Source organism: Cydia splendana, chromosome 6, assembly GCF_910591565.1.
Source record: "Cydia splendana chromosome 6, ilCydSple1.2, whole genome shotgun sequence".
Taxonomy (NCBI): Eukaryota; Metazoa; Arthropoda; class Insecta; order Lepidoptera; family Tortricidae; genus Cydia; species Cydia splendana.
Window position 1 is genome coordinate 7,159,649 of NC_085965.1, and position 17,951 is coordinate 7,177,599.

Sequence of the window (17,951 nt, forward strand, 5' to 3'; positions counted from 1 at the left end):
AGTTTTTCAGATGCGGCCATTATCTACGCCGCCGAGTTGGCCGTAAAACTAAAAATCAAGACACGAGTCACGATATTCAGAAATGTTTGTTTTGAAAATCAGGTTACCTAGTAAAAAGTCAAAAAGACAATTGAAAGACAGTTTAGGTATTTTTTTATTTCATTGCAGTGACATTATGCCAGTACAATATGATTTTATGTAGCAAAAATAACAAAAGTATAGCCGGTCAAACAACTGTGTCAGTAGAAAAAGACGCGAAATTCTGATTGTCTATGGGACGATAACCCATCGCGCTTATATTTTTTAAATTTTCCGCGTTTTACAGACCATAAATACTGATAGCCGTAACAGACTACCACACCGCTTTTTTTCTGCGTATAACTAAACGCTGAGCACCGTGAAATGTTGCACCAGGAAATAAAACAAGTGGGTGAGGGGTAAAATTGTTGCCGTTACCGGCGACATCTCTAGATACATTGACAAGACATACGCCCCCATACTTCATATTGGTAGTTCTAAGTGAAACAGCCCTGGTTCACGTCACTGCTGGGGCTGCCTCGCCCCGCCCGCGCGCGACCCCTTCTCTTCTGTGGATCCGTCCGTGCTTCACGCCGTGCCATATTCGACTGCGCTAGCCTCGGACGAATCGAGTCGACTGCCCGGTTCAGCAAGCAAAGCAAAGCTAGCGACTGCGAGTTGCGAGCCCAACCCATGGTCGTTTGAGAGCTCGGAGCTCGCTTTGCGTTTGCGTAGCCCTGCAATAACGCAAACGCTTCTTGTTTCTTCTTCACATTCACATCAATATAAGCTCGTGTTTTATTTTTCCAAGAATTTTCTTTTGTGTTGAATTGAAACGTGTTCGGTCAGTGTTATTATGATTTTGGTTTAAAGCTTGCGACGTAGAAAATTTAGTTTTGCGTCGCCGGTGTTATACAAGCAAGAATATGAATGACAATGGATGCATTCACTTGAATAATTTTAAGGCAGCCAAAGGATCTAATCCTTACAAAATAGTGCATGCATTTTTCGTGTCCTGCACCTCATTAGAAGCTAGAAGATACAAGGTAAGCGTTGAGAAGTGATTGGCGTTGTATATCTCGCAGGCACATTTACATCTATAAGAACACGCATTCAAGACATTGTCAAGGCTCAGAAAACAATGAAATGCTCTGAATTTTCAAGATTTAGCATGGATTTAGCTGAGTATATTTTAATAAAGAGTAATCAGCTGTTTAAATACTTATCAGCTGATTCGTAATCTTTGACCTCAAAACAGCTGATCATGTTAGGCATTGTGTTTGTCGCGTGCGATATGCGGCGTGATGTCGTGACTCGCTTGCAACGAAATTTATAAGAATATTATTGATATAATCTTTCTTTATTAATGTTAACAAAACTTCTAGTGATGTTCATCTTAAAACAAAAGAATAAACCTTGAAACAAAAAAATTAATAAAAATGGGTTAAAATGTCAATGCCTGACTATGTTTTTTTTTTCAGGCCACATCATGTCTGTGTTTCACATGTGGCCAGCCCGGGCCCCGCATGCACTCTTGCCTTCACTGCATATTCTTCGCCTGCTATGGGGGCCACATCCAGGACCACTCAAAAACTAAAAAGCATTTTCTCTATGTTGATTTGAGCTATGGAAATATATTCTGTGCTCAATGCCAGGACTACATTTATGACAGGGAATTGGCTGAAATTGCTTTGAGTCATCGGCTAAAAGAAGCAAAGTAAGTGATCAGACTAATAAAACTTAGATAGTAGGTATTATACCTACCTATGCACATGGACATAAATACTGATACAAAATCATTAATTTATACAATATTATTCCTAGTACAGTACCTACAAATGTATTTCTAAATCATCATAAGATGTATGCTTAATTTACACATAACTAGAAGATTTCTTAAAGAGGTAGACAGATTATGGTTTGCAGTGCAAATATTCAGGATATGCACTAGAGATTCTCAAAAAGAGGTATGCAAACTAGGGGTTTGGCAGCGATTATAAAGGATTCAAGACAAGACATGGCTTATGTCAGCTATTTGGGGTTATAAATTTGAGAAACCCTGCTCTAAATATGATAGCACCAAAGCCAATCTTTATTTTCTAGATAACCTACATTAACCTTTGATATCAGCAATGATGTGTAAATTTGGGCACTTATCTGATGTTTTCAAAGAGTTATCTTATCTAGGGTTTACTTTTAAGATTTTGGTTAAATAATTGATCTTCTTTAGCTATAGTTCGTTTTTTTTTAGCATTCGAAATAAGGTAAACAATCTTGATGTGTCTTTTAATTGAAAAACACATTTTAAAAATAAGTTACGGCAAATATGTAACAATTATGAATCTAATACGATCATTTATATTCTTTTGCTTTCATAAGTATTAAATTTTGATTTTCAAAAAGCGTTTTTCAATTAAAAGATTTGTCAAAATCGCTTACCTTCTTGCAAGTTCTTTCTAATGCTAAAAAAACGAACTATAATTTAGTACAAAGATGTTTGATATGTCAAATGTTTGGGTTTAGTAAAATTTTAAATTAATGACAGTCATTTTGGTTGTGACAGCCTAATCCTAAAGGAAGACTCAGTTCTTAGCAAGTCAATGTTCAAACAACATCTGCTTTGGAAGCCACTTGCTTAATTGTATAACAGCATTTAATCCATCATCCAATTTTGCAGCTTGCTGCACAGTCAAGTTCACAAACATCTTTTACAATCCAACATAGCAAAAATATATTTTCAAGACCTTATTGTCATTGTCTTGGGGCATATAAAAATATTTTAGAACTCAAATGTACCTATAACATGTGTTTGTCTTCAAGGTCCCTTGGCATCGGCGCGCCGTTCATGCCATGGCTGCCGAACGCTAACGAAGCGACGGCGCTGCGGCGCCTCCGCAAGCGGCGTCTCATCAGCCCCTCTACCACCATCGGGCTGCGGGGGCTGCAGAACCTGGGCTCCACCTGCTTCATGAACTGCATCGTGCAGGTGCGTTATATAATGTGTTTATAATTATGTCCGAACGAAACCGGATTTATTGCCGATATTGAAATTAAGGTTGGGTTCTGCTCTTATCTTTCTTGTTGCGTTCGGTTGTATAGGATACTTTTTACCTGGCTATGTTGTAACAAAACGAATTATTGCAAGCAAATTTCAAATTGATTGATTTCTTAAATTTTAAGAACTTATATTGTCTTTAAAGTTAGTTACAATAATGTTCTCAAAGTTAGTTACAAAGAAGCATCAATAACAGGAAACCACGTTGTCAACAAGTTACAGGGACGGGAGGAAAACGTATCATTTTCATGTCTAAATATAAATAAATAAATAAATATTATAGGACATTTTTACACAAATTGACTAAGCCCCACGGTAAGCTCAAGAAGGCTTGTGTTGTGGGTACTCAGACAACGATATATATAATATATAAATACTTAAATACATAGAAAACAACCATGACTCAGGAACAAATATCTGTATCATCATACAAATAAATGCCCTTACCAGGATTCGAACCCGGGACCATCGGCTTCATAGGCAGGGTCACTACCCACTAGGCCAGACCGGTCGTCAAACAAAACAAATATACATTTATTTACGTTTGTTTGACTACCTACTCGTATGTTACGAGCTATCTATTATTTGGTTTAACGCATTTACTACCAGCGACCCGCTAGGCGGGTTCTCAGTTCGCATTAAGCGCTTTTCGCTACATACGGGTTTTCCCATGTTATCGGCTATGCTCGTAGCGCGTACCTCGCGCTGGCACTGAATGTGTTAGTGTCTTGTTTTTAAGTTTGTCTGCAACATTGTATAGCTGGTCTGGTAATTGAATGGAATTATGTACTCGTAAGCGTTGATTTAACGCAATTGCATCGTTTAGCGTCGTTGAAACTGACTCAATTATTAATTGAATCAGTTTAGTTATTTGAAAACAATCAAAGTCACTATCAATATTGTTTTATCAACATAGTTTTTTCGAATTATTAATGAATTTAAATGAAGGTGAATAGGAAATTGCAATCTACTATAAAATTACGGGCTCTGTGAGCTATAGAACCTTGCGAACCCCCAAATCTCACCTCCATACTGACACAAGAACATGAAATACCATTTTAGAATTTATAACTTCATGGTACGGTTAGGTTTGACTTTTTCATGATGTGGCCAACCGATAATTTCATGAAATGATTGCCACATCATGAAATTATCAATTCTAGCCACGATATCGACAAAAAAACCATATGATTATCGAATACGCTCTCAAAAAAACCAACAAACTGTCACGCAGTTTGGCGAAAAAAAATTCCTAATTGATATAGTTGGTCAAACCAATTTGTCAGTCAGTAAGAACCAGGAAAACTATACCTACTCATCCTTTTCTTTTGGTTGCTAGTACTAGTGTAAAACAAAGATAGTATGATTCTCTCTGTCTATGATTGAAATGAGACAGTCCTTTGACAAACTATATTGCTGTATTTTTTATTGAGTAAATAAAAAAAAATCAGAATCGGTTGAAAAATGCGACCTGTAGAGCAAACCAGACGGTCACACGAAAACATTATGCCCCAGCTGAAACGCCACTTCATGCTCGCTCTGTCAATAACTTTATGTTCAAAGCTGAAACTGAGATGCTTCGCGCTTGTGCTTAAAAATGTTTATTTTCAGGCCCTGATCCACACGCCTCTTCTCCGAGACTACTTCCTCGGTGAGAAGCACAAGTGCAAGTCCCAGGGCTCCGGCAAATGCTTGGTGTGCGAGGTCTCCAAACTGTTCCAGGTAAATAAAGTAAAAACCTTAACCTAAAACAGGGGTTACAAACAGACACGGTCAACAGGGGTTGAAAGTACCCTAAGTTTAAAGTAAGTAAAGAAAGTAAGTAAGTAAGGTAGTTGCATACAGTTCACAAAAACGGCTTAAGGTTCTGTCACACAGGCGCGTTTTCCGGGCGGGGCGTGAGCGTTTTATATGTAAAAGCGGCGCGCCTCGCTCACGCCCCGCCCGGAAAACGCGCCTGTGTGACGAAGCCTTTAAATTATATTCCCATTAACAACCTGTTCCTGAATCTTCATAAGTAAACAGGATTAATCAAACTTATCAGTTAATTAAATTAGGCCGCAAACTACGTCATACTACAAATTTCAAATATTTATCGTCTCTTCGAACACTTCACTATAAGTACTTATATAGAAAAGGGGCATGAGCTAAAATGTTACATCTATATCATATCTATTTAACTAACTTACGTAACTTGAGGCACTAACAGTTGTGACGTTTGCTTGACCTTCCTTACCTGACTCAGCAAAATAATGTCACTGAGTTATAACTGATTGTAACAGATGTTATACCTGATTACGGACTGAATTTACAGTTACCCTGCTGTTATGTCAAACTGCTGATCTTAGTTATTATCCATGACAGCAAACAGCATGGCCTTCCGGCGTTTTGAGCTCTTTTGAGTTCAGTTTCATTTAGAGTATAAGTAAGGCTTTGTTCACATTGTATGAGCGCTTTATGGAGCGAATAGCGTCAACTGGAGACCGAGGGCTTTTCCAAGGGCTACGGATCGCATGTTTGAACAAGCTTCTAGGCGTTAGAATGCAGCTAAAAACGTATTGAGATTAAATGAGGAAAATTTAGCTGGAAGTTTTTAATTTTCCTCTTTTCATTTCAGGAGTTCTATTCCGGCGCGAAGACCCCGCTGACCCTGCACCGCCTGCTGCACCTGATCTGGACGCACGCGCGCCACCTGGCGGGCTACGAGCAGCAGGACGCGCACGAGTTCTTCATCGCCACCCTGGACGTGCTGCACAGGTGACGCTAACTCCAGCTGTGACCCCGCCACAGTTTGGACGCGCGCTACCTGAGAACTGCTCCATAACTACGCTCACACTTGGCCATTCTTTCGATACCAAGTTCTGCTCTCCTGTAGCTCGGCCTTCGGCCTCGCACAGAAGCGCGCTATAGTCAGGCAATAAGGGCCTTCTTCGCAGTTTGGCTTTTAGCCTCGCTTATGCATGATCATTGATCTAATTTTAACTTAACTACAACTTAAATAACGTTTGATAATTCAGATACAATACTAATGATGCCGTACAGCGCTCTCTATGTCGCTGGCAAACATATTTTTATCTCAGAAGCTTTTTTCCAAGGGTGGTATTCTGGGTGGTGATGTATTGGCGTCTCACATTTTACTTAATGATAGAGTGAGACGCAATGCACATTGGACCAAGAAATTTGACAGGTGGCGGAATACCATCTTTAAGGCGATAGGATATAATGGCGTTTACGCAAATATACGATTTACTTGGTATTCAGTGGACACATTTTTAAGGATTTTAGAACTCAGTTATATGCATTCGCATTTATCTTAGTCTTTTGACTTACGTTGATTATGAATTTTCCAGACATTGCATGAATGGCGTCGAAGAGCACACTGAAAAGAAAGAGAACGGTCGATGCAACTGCATCATCGACCAGATCTTCACGGGCGGGCTGCAGAGCGACGTCGTCTGCACCTCCTGCTCCGGGGTCTCCACCACCATCGACCCCTTCTGGGACATCAGTCTAGACGTAGCCGGCCCCGGCTCGCTCCAAGCCTGTCTAGAGAGATTCACCAGAGCCGAACACCTCGGATCCGGAGCTAAGATTAAATGCTCAAACTGCCGAGCGTACCGCGAATCGACAAAACAGTTGACACTCGAAACGCTGCCTATAGTAGCGAGCTTCCATCTAAAACGCTTCGAGCACTCGTCGCAGATCGACAGAAAAATCTCCACATTCGTATCCTTCCCGGCCGAGTTAGATATGACTCCATTCATGTCGTCCCACCGCCGATCAGTTGACAGCGGGGCGGCGGACAACAACAACGCGCCTGAAGGGGTGTTCGAGGATAACCGGTACTCGCTGTTCGCGGTGGTGAACCACCTGGGGTCGCTGGACGCGGGGCACTACACGGCGTACGTGCGCCAGATGAAGGGCAGCTGGTTCAAGTGCGACGACCACATGATCACCAGGGCCTCGCTCAGGGAGGTTTTAGATAGCGAAGGGTATGTATCTATTATTTTTAGGGTGCCGTACCTCAGTGGAAAAAACGGAACCCTTATAGGGTCAATTTGTTGTCCGTCCGTCTGTCTGTCAAGACCCTTTATCTCGGGAACGCGTGGAGGTATCGAGTTGAAATTAAAACCATATACCTACTCTGTTCTACAGCCCCTTGAAGCTGTGAAAAAAATGACCTGTTGACCTAGAACTATGAGATTTGGCAAGTAATATCGTCTTACACTACAAGTACAGGGAAATATCTGAAAACTATATATGCAAAAAATAAAAAGTTTAATTTTTACGGAACCCTCGGTGGGCGAGTCCGACTCCCACTTGGCCGGCTTTTGTTAGAGTTAAATGATATTGAAACTCAGCACGCGTGTTACCGCCTTCGTTTTAAAAGTTGGTTAATAATATTATCTATGTCACCAACGTGGTAATTTTGAGGCTATGGTGGAACACGCAATACAAACATACCCGCCCCCACACATATATATATATATTGAGACTCATAACCCTTCTTTTTGCAGTTAACCTTACTTCCATCCATCCAAATTTTTTGATTCGGTCTGTTGGTTGACGTATCCAACGAATCCATAAAAAAGTCTTGCCTTGCTTATTGTTTATTTTTCTCATACTCATAGAACCTAAAATTCCTATACTTATTTATATATTAAAATTTGTTTTATCTTTTTCTAATACACGAATGTTAAAAAATACAATAACAAACTTATTAACTATAATAATGTTGATGAGAGTTTACAATAACGGCATTTATTTTTAATTGTTTTTTTTTTTACTCGACAGGTATCTCCTCTTCTACCACAAGACTGTTCTGGAGTATGAATGTGAGAACTTATAAGTTAACGTATATTAAATACTATGGTGTGACCTACGGCCTTCGTCAAAAGTATTGAGTACCCATCATTGCTATATAAATATATAATATATTTTTCTCATTTTTTAAAGTAAACATCGGCGGTTAATATAAAAAATATATACATGATGAAAACTTACTTAATAATACATAAAAACACATTAATTAACCTAAATAAACAAGGCTTAAAAAAACGGATTTTCTATGAAGTGTCTAGTTACCATTTTTGTATTTTATAATTTTTATATCAAGGTTAAATAATGAAATGAAGTAGTAAAAAAAAAACAATGTAATGTTTCAAGTTTTGTATAGATAAAGCATGGGTGCTTAATACTATGGCAAAATAGTGTACATTGTGATTGCACAAGGTGCAGGCTACTTACGCTAGCAATAGGGACCGTGCACATGTACATTGCCAAAGCAAGTGCTACCATCTACCGTTCTCGTCGGTACGATTTCTTGTGCATAGTAGGTTCTGCCATCTTGTGGGCTACATCGGAAGCATAAACGACACATTTACGCCTCGCGCCAAAAATCTGACGGATCCTATTCTGCCCCCTATTGTTCATGCACGGGGCCTATATTACAAAGTGTACTTGGCCATCGTCAACTGTTAACTGCATAGAAGGTAGGATCGTATAGAAGTGGTATACGCGTGCCTCCGTGAGGGACAAAACATACGCAAATGCGACACTATGATTGGTCGAATTTATTTGTTGCCCACCATTATCCATACTAAAAAAATGGTGGGGAACAAAAAATATGTGAGACTGTGATAAGGACAAACAATAATAGCGCTTTCTCTGCTACTCCTACTGAAAGATACGTAAGACTATCCCGTTCTGTCAGTTATCCCCACCACTCATGCCCAATCCAGTTTAATACTAGATTCATGGTTAACTGACAATTCGTAAGCCTTATTACAAAGCCTTAAGGTCCATCTGTTGGTAAATGCTCGAGTTGCAGAATGCAATATGCGCAAGCTACGTGCACCATGTGCAATCACATGTATAAGGGCGTCGGAAGTTAGGATATGCTTTGAATATAATTATACAAGAAGTATACTTTTAGGTGTGTTGTAATCTTTAAATAACGGACGTGTATCAATAACATATGCCATTACACACACTTGGGGCCTAGCCAATAATTGCTAAACCTCATGAGTGATGGTAAATGTTATTGACGCACGTCTGGTATATAAAAGTCATGTTTCCTCTCGTGATATTAGTGGGTAGATGTTTGAAAATGATCTTCTAGTTCGATGTTTTCTGCGAAATGGTTCACGAATTTGTTAGTTTTAAGCTTTAAAGTATCCTCGTAGAATTTCCGCGTCGGTACATACAGCAACACTCCTAACTGTACATTCGTGGACCTTATTACTAAATGCATAAGGTCCACCGATGTACAGTTAACAGTGTGGGCGATGATATGTAATTGTAAAGACCCAGAGATTGGAAAATGGAAATATATACAGGGTGATTTTGTTATGTGTGACCATACTTGGAGGGGTCAATACTTACTACGTAGGTCATACTGAACAACTTTTACTATGGGGTCAACCCCAAAAAAAAGAATCTGCTGCCTCATACATTTCGGCGAACCATATTATGTTTTTTTTTTCGCAGATTTTTTCTTGCGATTTCGGTGTTGGCTCCATAGTAAAAATTGTTCAGTATGTACTACATATTCATCTCTCAAAGTATGTTCAGACATATCAAAATCACCCTGCATGTCATGTGTCATTCTTACGCAAAAGGTACCACTTTTTCAACGGTTCAAAAAGTGCATATGCATGGTAACTGACATCTCAATTTTAGAAAACTGTCAAAGCGGTGCCTTTTAAGTGAGAACGACGCGAATTATTATATTATGTTCCGAGCCAAAGGCAAGAATATTTTATTTTCATTATAATACTATTATTTTAATTAATTTAACTTGCTTTGTATCTATTGTTGCAAATTTAAATTATGATTTTAATTTTCTTGTAGCTATTTTATATGAATGATGAAATGTATAGTACAGTCAAGTGTAAAAATATGGATGCACTCATCATACTCAAAAATATGTCTCATAGCTCTTATGTCAGCGAATTAAGAACCATGGGACTTATTTTTGAGTAAGTTCTATGCACCCATATTTTTACACTTGACTGTTACCTTAATTATTGCCGAATGTATAGATGGTCAAGCAAATCTTGTCAGTAGAAAAAGGCGCGAAATTCAAATTTTCTATGAGACGATATCCCTTCGCGCCTACATTTTTCAAATTTGCCGCCTTTTTCTACTGACAAGATCTGCTTGACCAAGTATAAACATTTTTTAAACACTATCAATTATATTTTACATGTCGAACGCTTTTTAGTATTGAACAAAATTTTAAACTACCTCGATGTACGTCTGCATTTCACTGGATCCTTGTAATGTTATGTTGTTCGTGAATATCCGTAGTATTATAAGTCCAGAGGTACTTAGTTACATTACCTTATTTTCATACATAGTGTTTAAAGCACACGTACGTGATATTTAGATATACCTATTCAGATGTTTTTTTTTAATTACCGAGATTCCAGTACTAAACAAAATGCCGCCGCCGCCCCCATACAATCCAAGTTACGATCTCAAATTAAAACAATAACATGAAATTAGTCAAGCACATTCACGTAACATTTATCTATGTTTGGTACGGTCGAAAGAATTAATTTATGACCCATTTTGTACCTTGCCATTGTCACATTAACAATAGTATGAGGTCTCTAGACACTTTCATATTGATTGTCACATTAACAATAGTATGAGGTCTCTAGACACTTTCATATTGATTGTCACTGTGACAATGTACGAGGTCTCTAGACACTTTCATATTGATTGTCACTTGATTGTCACTGTGACAAGGTATGAGGTCTCTAGACACTTTCATATTGATTGTCACTGTGACAATGTATGAGGTCTCTAGACACTTTCATATCGATTGTCACATTAACAATAGTATGAGGTCTCTAGACACTTTGATATTGATTGTCACTGTGACAATGTATGAGGTCTCTAGACACTTTCATATTGATAGTCACTGTGACAAGGTATGAGGTCTCTAGACACTTTCATATCGATTGTCACATTAACAATAGTATGAGGTCTCTAGACACTTTGATATTGATTGTCACTGTGACAATGTATGAGGTCTCTAGACACTTTCATATTGATTGTCACTGTGACAAGGTATGAGTTCTCTAGACACTTTCATATTGATAGTCACTGTGACAAGGTATGAGGTCCCTAGACACTTTCATATTGATTGTCACTGTGACAATGTATGAGATCTCTAGACACTTTCATATTGATTGTCACTGTGACAAGGTATGAGGTCTCTAGACACTTTCATATTGATTGTCACTGTGACAATGTATGAGGTCTCTAGACACTTTCATATTGATTGTCACTGTGATAATATATGAGGTCTCTAGACACTTTCATATTGATTGTCACTGTGACAAGGTATGAGGTCTCTAGACACTTTCATATTGATTGTCACTGTGACAAGGTATGAGGTCTCTAGACACTTTCATATTGATTGTCACTGTGACAAAGTATGAGGTCTCTAGACACTTTCATATTGATTGTCACTGTGACCAGTTACGAAATGGGTCATAAATTAATACTTTCGACCAGTACTTTAGCTAGAAATTGTAGCGAGTATTGTAGTTCAGGCCAAATTTCATGTAATTTAAGCATGTCGTTTTAAAATGGGAGGGTAACTTCAGTTGTATGGGAGCGTCTTTTTAGCGGCGGCTACATGTGACTTGTGTGCTGTCAATAAGTTAAACTATTACGTAGAAACATCTTAAACTGAAGTTTTGCATTATGTATTATTTAGCAGTCTGCTAATAACATCTTGTCTGTCACGTTCGTGTGTAAAGAAAGGACGCTTACAACGAGGAATTTCGTACAGTGACCTGCTCGTTCCTATCTCTATCGCACGCGCATAATTATATTGCTGTTGCTGTACCGCTCGCACCGTGTCATTGACCGCTTGCATCATGGGCGGGACAGCAATACCTATAAGCAGCCTCATGCATGAAGTTTATGAATGAAATTCAATGAAATGAATATATTTTTATTTCAGACACCAGGTATCCATAATTTTAGTCTACAAGACTATCCTCGTGCCGCCCAATGTGCAATACATTGTACAAAGTGACACTCAGCATAACTGCCCAGACTTTAGAAATTAAATTCAGAGCTAAACGCCCAGTGTACAATACATTGTACATAAAAGTTTATCAGATGTCAGTTTTAAAAGCCAATTTGCATTTAAATTAACAAAAGATACGAAGGTGAAATTCAGTTTAATGTATTCATTTTTATTCACATATAGCCAGAACAAAAAAAATCTGCTTGAGTTTTTTATTAAAAAAAATGTTTGAAGTGCGCGGGCAGTTACGACTTCGAAATATTATGGCTTTTATATTGCACACTGGGCGTTTTAGCTGATCTTGCGTTTTTATTCTTGGGCGGCACGAGGCTATGTAGGTAATTTTTTTTTATTAAACTATAAAAATAAACGTTAATGTTAGTAGAACATATAATGCTATTATATTTGAACGAAATATTTTTTATTCGGGTCTTTGTTGCCGTTATATTTTTATATAACGGCTAATAACGCGCGTGCGATAGAGATAGGAACAGGCGGGTAAATGTACTAAATTTCTCGTGGTAAGCGTCCTGTCTTTATTAAACATATAATTGGTTTGGTTTAAGTAGTTAGTGAACCTTCGACTGAACTGACATTAGCTTAATGTGATATTTAATATTTATGACTTGTATTAGGATATAGTTAGCCGTACGTACATTTCCGGAAAGTAGATTACTTTGAGTTTAATATTTTAATGATTGGACATAAAAAACACTTTGATATCAAACTTGCTTAAATCTTAGAAAAATATTTGTATAACGATTTGAGTATTTTTACTGGTAAATGAGCGTTTTGTATAAAAAAAATATTGAAATATCAGGATTTCGCACAGATCCTGATATTTTTGGGTTCTTCCAACTCAGAATCACTAGCCTATTCAATCGTGATGCAAAAAAGTCCTTTATTTGTGTGTTAAATTTTAGTTTCCACAAGTTACGTTAATGTACAAGAGATTTTTTTTTACACTAAGGTGACGCAATTGAACGGATATTTTGGGACATCTTTTTTTAATGGTAGCATGGAGAATGCTGACGATTCTGAATAGAATGAGCCCAAGATAGTCCAGATTTGTAAGAATCAGGTTATCAGTATTTATTTTAGAAAACGCCCATATGAATGTACCAAGTTTTGAGGACTTGGGCAATTTTGATATACTTACGTCGATATGAATGGTGAAGGGTATTTATTCTAAGACATTTCCTATTTTATTCAAAGAATTCTGAAGTGTAAACTCGTGTATTGTCTACTTACCTCAAATCAAATTAACAATGAACAAGATGAATTTGACGTTTGCAATTTGTAATATATGAGGAAAGCTCTTTTCTACTTCATTTATTAGAAATAGGCTTCCGCGTTTATTATACTTGCCGCAAAAGTAAGCGAATCAGGTCATAATGCCATCTCTTTCGCTCTTGGTTGGTCTTAACAAGGGTAAAGGAGATAGCATTATGATCTCAGTCGTCAGTGGCGTTAAGTTATAGGTTACATGCGCTTATTCTGTCATAAGATTGTTGCTTAACCCCTTTATGGTCCTGTTCACTGAAGGCCTACCGCGAGCCACGTTCGACGTGTTGCCTCTGTGTCGCACTTGTAAATTCGTACGTAAGTGAGACAGGGAGGCAACAGGTCGAACGTGGTTCGCGGTAGGCCCTATGTTCCTTTTAGCCATAGATATCAAAATACAAGAGATGTGCCCACCAAATTTTAATGTTGAACGCGCTATTACACTAAAGTCCGACCAGTAATATATGATCATTGTCAAGAGGGCGCTGCTGTTCTCATGTATAGAGTGACAGTTCAGTATATTATGAAAAAATTAGTTCCAGTGAAATTCCGCAACATGGCGCGTGATCATATATTCCTGAACAGGCTTTAGGGCGGTATTCCACCTATCCAATTTCTTTCTATGTGTACATGAATGCGATTAGAAAAAAAATCAGGAAATTATATTTAAGAAATAGAGACTCTAACACACCTATAAAACTCTCCATCTCTTTTATTCTGATATCTGTGTTTCTCCATTGACCTTATAATTATTTTAGCACTTGCAAGTATTGCTTTCTCAACCAATTTTATTGCATTTAATTACATTAGCGGTTATGATCCGAGCCTAATTTAGAAGTATCTTGGGAAGCCATATTAGGAAATATGATAAATATGTAAAATATGAAAAATGAAAAAATAACCACTATAAGTATATCTAGTTAAGTCTTGAATGTATATTGGTCTCTGACGGAGCTAGCCTGTTCCTTCTTATCTAGGTATGCTAATAGGAGTCATGTACACAATATTTTGAAGGTCCCGAAATTATGCCTCAAATGTGATTATGTTTTATGTATCTTTGACTTGTAATTCTATATTATCATAGAGTAATATAAGTTAAGAAAGAGTGCTAACTCCATACATCAGTTTTCTTACCAAATCGCGAGTTATTTCGTAGTCGACATCTAGCGTCAAGGAGCGGAATTTATCAGTACCCTCTAATGCTCAACAATTTTCAGCTAATATTATAACCGGATTAACTGGATGTCTAACTCCTTCTGCTTATAATATTAGTTGTTTTTGTAGTACATTTTTCGTCAGTAGCGACACTTATGACATCTGGTGTCAAGTAGCGGTACTTATAGTTCCACTACTTGACGTTAGATGTCGACTACGAAATAACTCGCGTTTTGGTAAGAAAACTGATGTATATAGTTATCACTCTTTATTTACTTATATTACTCTATGATATTATATAGAAACCGAGAGGAAAATGAGGACTAAGTTTGTATGGAAACGCGATTTCGCCAGGCCGTCCACTTTACTCTTAACAGACGGCAAGTAATGCCCTATCCTACCAGCCATTTCGGGATTCACAATATTGGGTATATGATTATATTCATAAACCAACTATCACATGTGCTTGGGGGCTTGTGACTTGTATAGTCATGGTCTGAGAGTCCCTAATCCTTAAGTACCTACTTCTTTCGACAAATAAAACATTACAGGTAATATGTGACGTTCCACGGGAAAAGGTACCTTATGAGGGTTTCTAGTTTCGGAGATATTAAATGTTTTGTAAAGAGGTGAAAAAATGCTCAATTTTTTTTTATTGTGTGATCTGAAACCTTAATGCGTAACGTTTGTTTACCTGTTTTTATTTTTGTTATAAGTTAGTTATAAGCCTAGTAATGTCGTCTCAGAGTTTAGTAGAAAAGGTACCTTATGGAAAAAAGATTGAAAAGTCCCAAAAAAACTAGTCAATACGGGAAAAGAAGTTTGGTAGAGAACTGTATTAGCATTCTGCAAAACTAATTTGATAATTTCAGTTCTGGTTGGGGCGCCTCGCAAATATAATAACCGTACATAGACCGACATCACAAATCCAAATAGACTGCTATTATATCAAAGTTACTCTCGTCAAGTCTTTCTTAACTAGAATAATCTTCATTTGGTTTGGTCGCATGCAGTAAATCAGCCATTGGTTTGCTGAAAAATGCCAATACCCGACGCATTACCTTATGCAATATCTGAGGTCATTGAACCTCAATGCCGCTTATCTTCAATAGCAACCGAAATATATTATTGATAAGAAATAGACGATTTATACCATCTTAACCCCAAAATATTATTAGTTTATCCTAACTGTTCCATCATCATCATGCCTCATCATGTAACTTGACCACAAGGTACCTTTTCATTACATACAAATTATTGGTCTTTTTTAAGATTATTATGACGAAGAACTAATTAAATTGGGGGCAGTTTAATGTAAATTAATATTTTCTATTCATAAAAGATAAACTATAATATGATTGATATTTTGTAGTGATGTATTATTAGATTTATTTCCATAAGGTACCTTTTCGTAAATGTATGGAGCAAATACTGTTATTGTTATGTAAGTTTAAAGTGGCATAATGGGTTAAATATAGTATTTAGTTGGGGTTTTAGGATTTATTTTATTTGAATGACAGAATTTCTTTCATATGTGCTCAGAAAAATTGATTGTGTGTCACATTAAAAGTAAAAATATTCAATTTTGTGATTTTATATGAAAAAGTCAGAAAATACATTTTCACCTCTAAATCGGTATTGTTTTTTGCTTAAACTGTCTGTCAGTGTCGTTTTCTAATAGATAAAATTTAAATCTTGAGAGCTCATTGCAATCAATCGTGAAAATGAAATAAAACTTTTTTTTCAAGAGATTGGTTAGTATACACATAAATCAGTCGATATCAAAAGTTTCTATTTGCATTACAGAACAAGTCGCAATATTTTTTTAATCTCAGATATATAAGGCATTATTATTTGTAGTCAACTATGTAACTTACTTCAGGAACATAGTTTTTTAGGCGGCTAAACTTAAAACTTCTCTATCGTAAAGTTGCTCATTTCACAACATTATTTTCAAAAAATCATATCTCTGTAACTACGCAACCTAGAAGGTTGATCTTTTGTGTTATCGATAGCTTATTTATTGTAGATTACTGGGGTATGCATAACTCCATACCCGCCATAAGGTACCTTTGGCCGTGGGACGTCACATATAGCGACAACTTCTCCTCAACTAGCTTTTAAGCAGAATGTCTTGTTGTACAATGATTTTGATGTTAAAAATACAATATATTCCAATGATTGAAATCTGAATGTGCGTTACAATTGTTGTTAAAATTAATGTTCAAATAATCCAAATCAAGTAATTTCTGCTGTTAAATGTCATACATCCGTCGATTATCATTATGGAAATAAATACTTTAATGATAAATGACATCTGGTTTTATTTTATGGCTGTCATTTACTTAGAGAATATAACCAACGGAGTGTGGTGGAGAGAGGTGGCGTTCCCATCTGTCGAAAATAGGCGGCCAATGGTCGACAAAAAACGGCAGACTATTTTGTACCGAAAATTATAGACATGGCGTCTCCGTTGGTTATATCCTCTAAGGTCATCTACTTTCAAATTTTCGGACCAATGTTATTACTTATTAAGAATAGGTTACAAAATATTAAGTTAACGACCTATGGTCACTGACAAGTTGCGAAATGGCACTGAAGAAATTAAATTCCTTCACCGTACGGTAGTACACATATTGCGCCTGAACCGAGTTTTGAGAGCTGTAGATGGCGCTACAAGGCGCCATATTTTGTGGTAGGTACCTGATTTGTCAAGAGTCTCACTCTCTCGCCATCTGTCAAACCCAAGAACGTCATGTACGGCGTGTACATAATCTAATCTAAAATCTCTCTAGCAAATATAAACGGTACTGGAAACATTAAATGTTACTCGGAGAACGTACGCCATAGCACTTATAAGCGTTCCTGGCGCCACGGGCACGACTACTTACGACTCCTTTAAAGGTTCTTTGCGTTCAAATGGTTAATGTATGAGTCACACAGTGCCATAAGCATTAACTGTCATGCGGTACATACTCGTCGAGAGCCCCAAGACAGGCCGAGAACGAGTGTGTACATGCTGCTCCCTTCTCGTCTCGCGCTTCTCCGATTGGATCGGAGCGATGCCGAGGCTCGGCGAGAGGCTCTCGATCTTGAACTTTACACAATACATACAATTAATGAAGCCTTGTGTAATGTAACATTGTGTACAATCTTTTTCAAATTCTCATAATTATGTTAAATCCAGATCCTACTGAGGTGCTAAGAGGAGTCAAATGAAACCCTATGAAGGATTAAAATACGTTTATTTCTTAAAATTTGTCAATAATCAGACAAGTGTCTTGGTACAACCATCCGGAAGAAGCTTCCCGAGTTATAGTATGCAATATACACAACAAAATTAATTATATACCAGCATACACTAAATACATTACTTTAGACACGAAA

At 37.4% G+C, this 17,951-nt stretch overlaps 1 protein-coding gene and 1 long non-coding RNA gene across 2 annotated transcripts; both read left to right on the forward strand.

Moving 5' to 3' along the window:
* Positions 1-616: 616 nt before the first annotated feature.
* On the forward strand, positions 617-8,180 carry LOC134791274 (ubiquitin carboxyl-terminal hydrolase nonstop). The gene is made up of 7 exons (XM_063762261.1): positions 617-1,064; positions 1,500-1,735; positions 2,839-3,004; positions 4,685-4,795; positions 5,691-5,830; positions 6,424-7,065; positions 7,868-8,180. Exons 1-7 carry the CDS (start codon positions 945-947, stop codon positions 7,920-7,922), a joined length of 1,470 nt encoding a protein of 489 aa, XP_063618331.1. The 5' UTR covers positions 617-944; the 3' UTR covers positions 7,923-8,180.
* Positions 8,181-14,867: 6,687 nt separating this feature from the next.
* On the forward strand, positions 14,868-16,874 carry LOC134791838 (uncharacterized). The gene is made up of 2 exons (XR_010144342.1): positions 14,868-15,127; positions 16,661-16,874. It is a non-coding gene; the product is annotated as an uncharacterized LOC134791838 (long non-coding RNA).
* Positions 16,875-17,951: the final 1,077 nt, after the last annotated feature.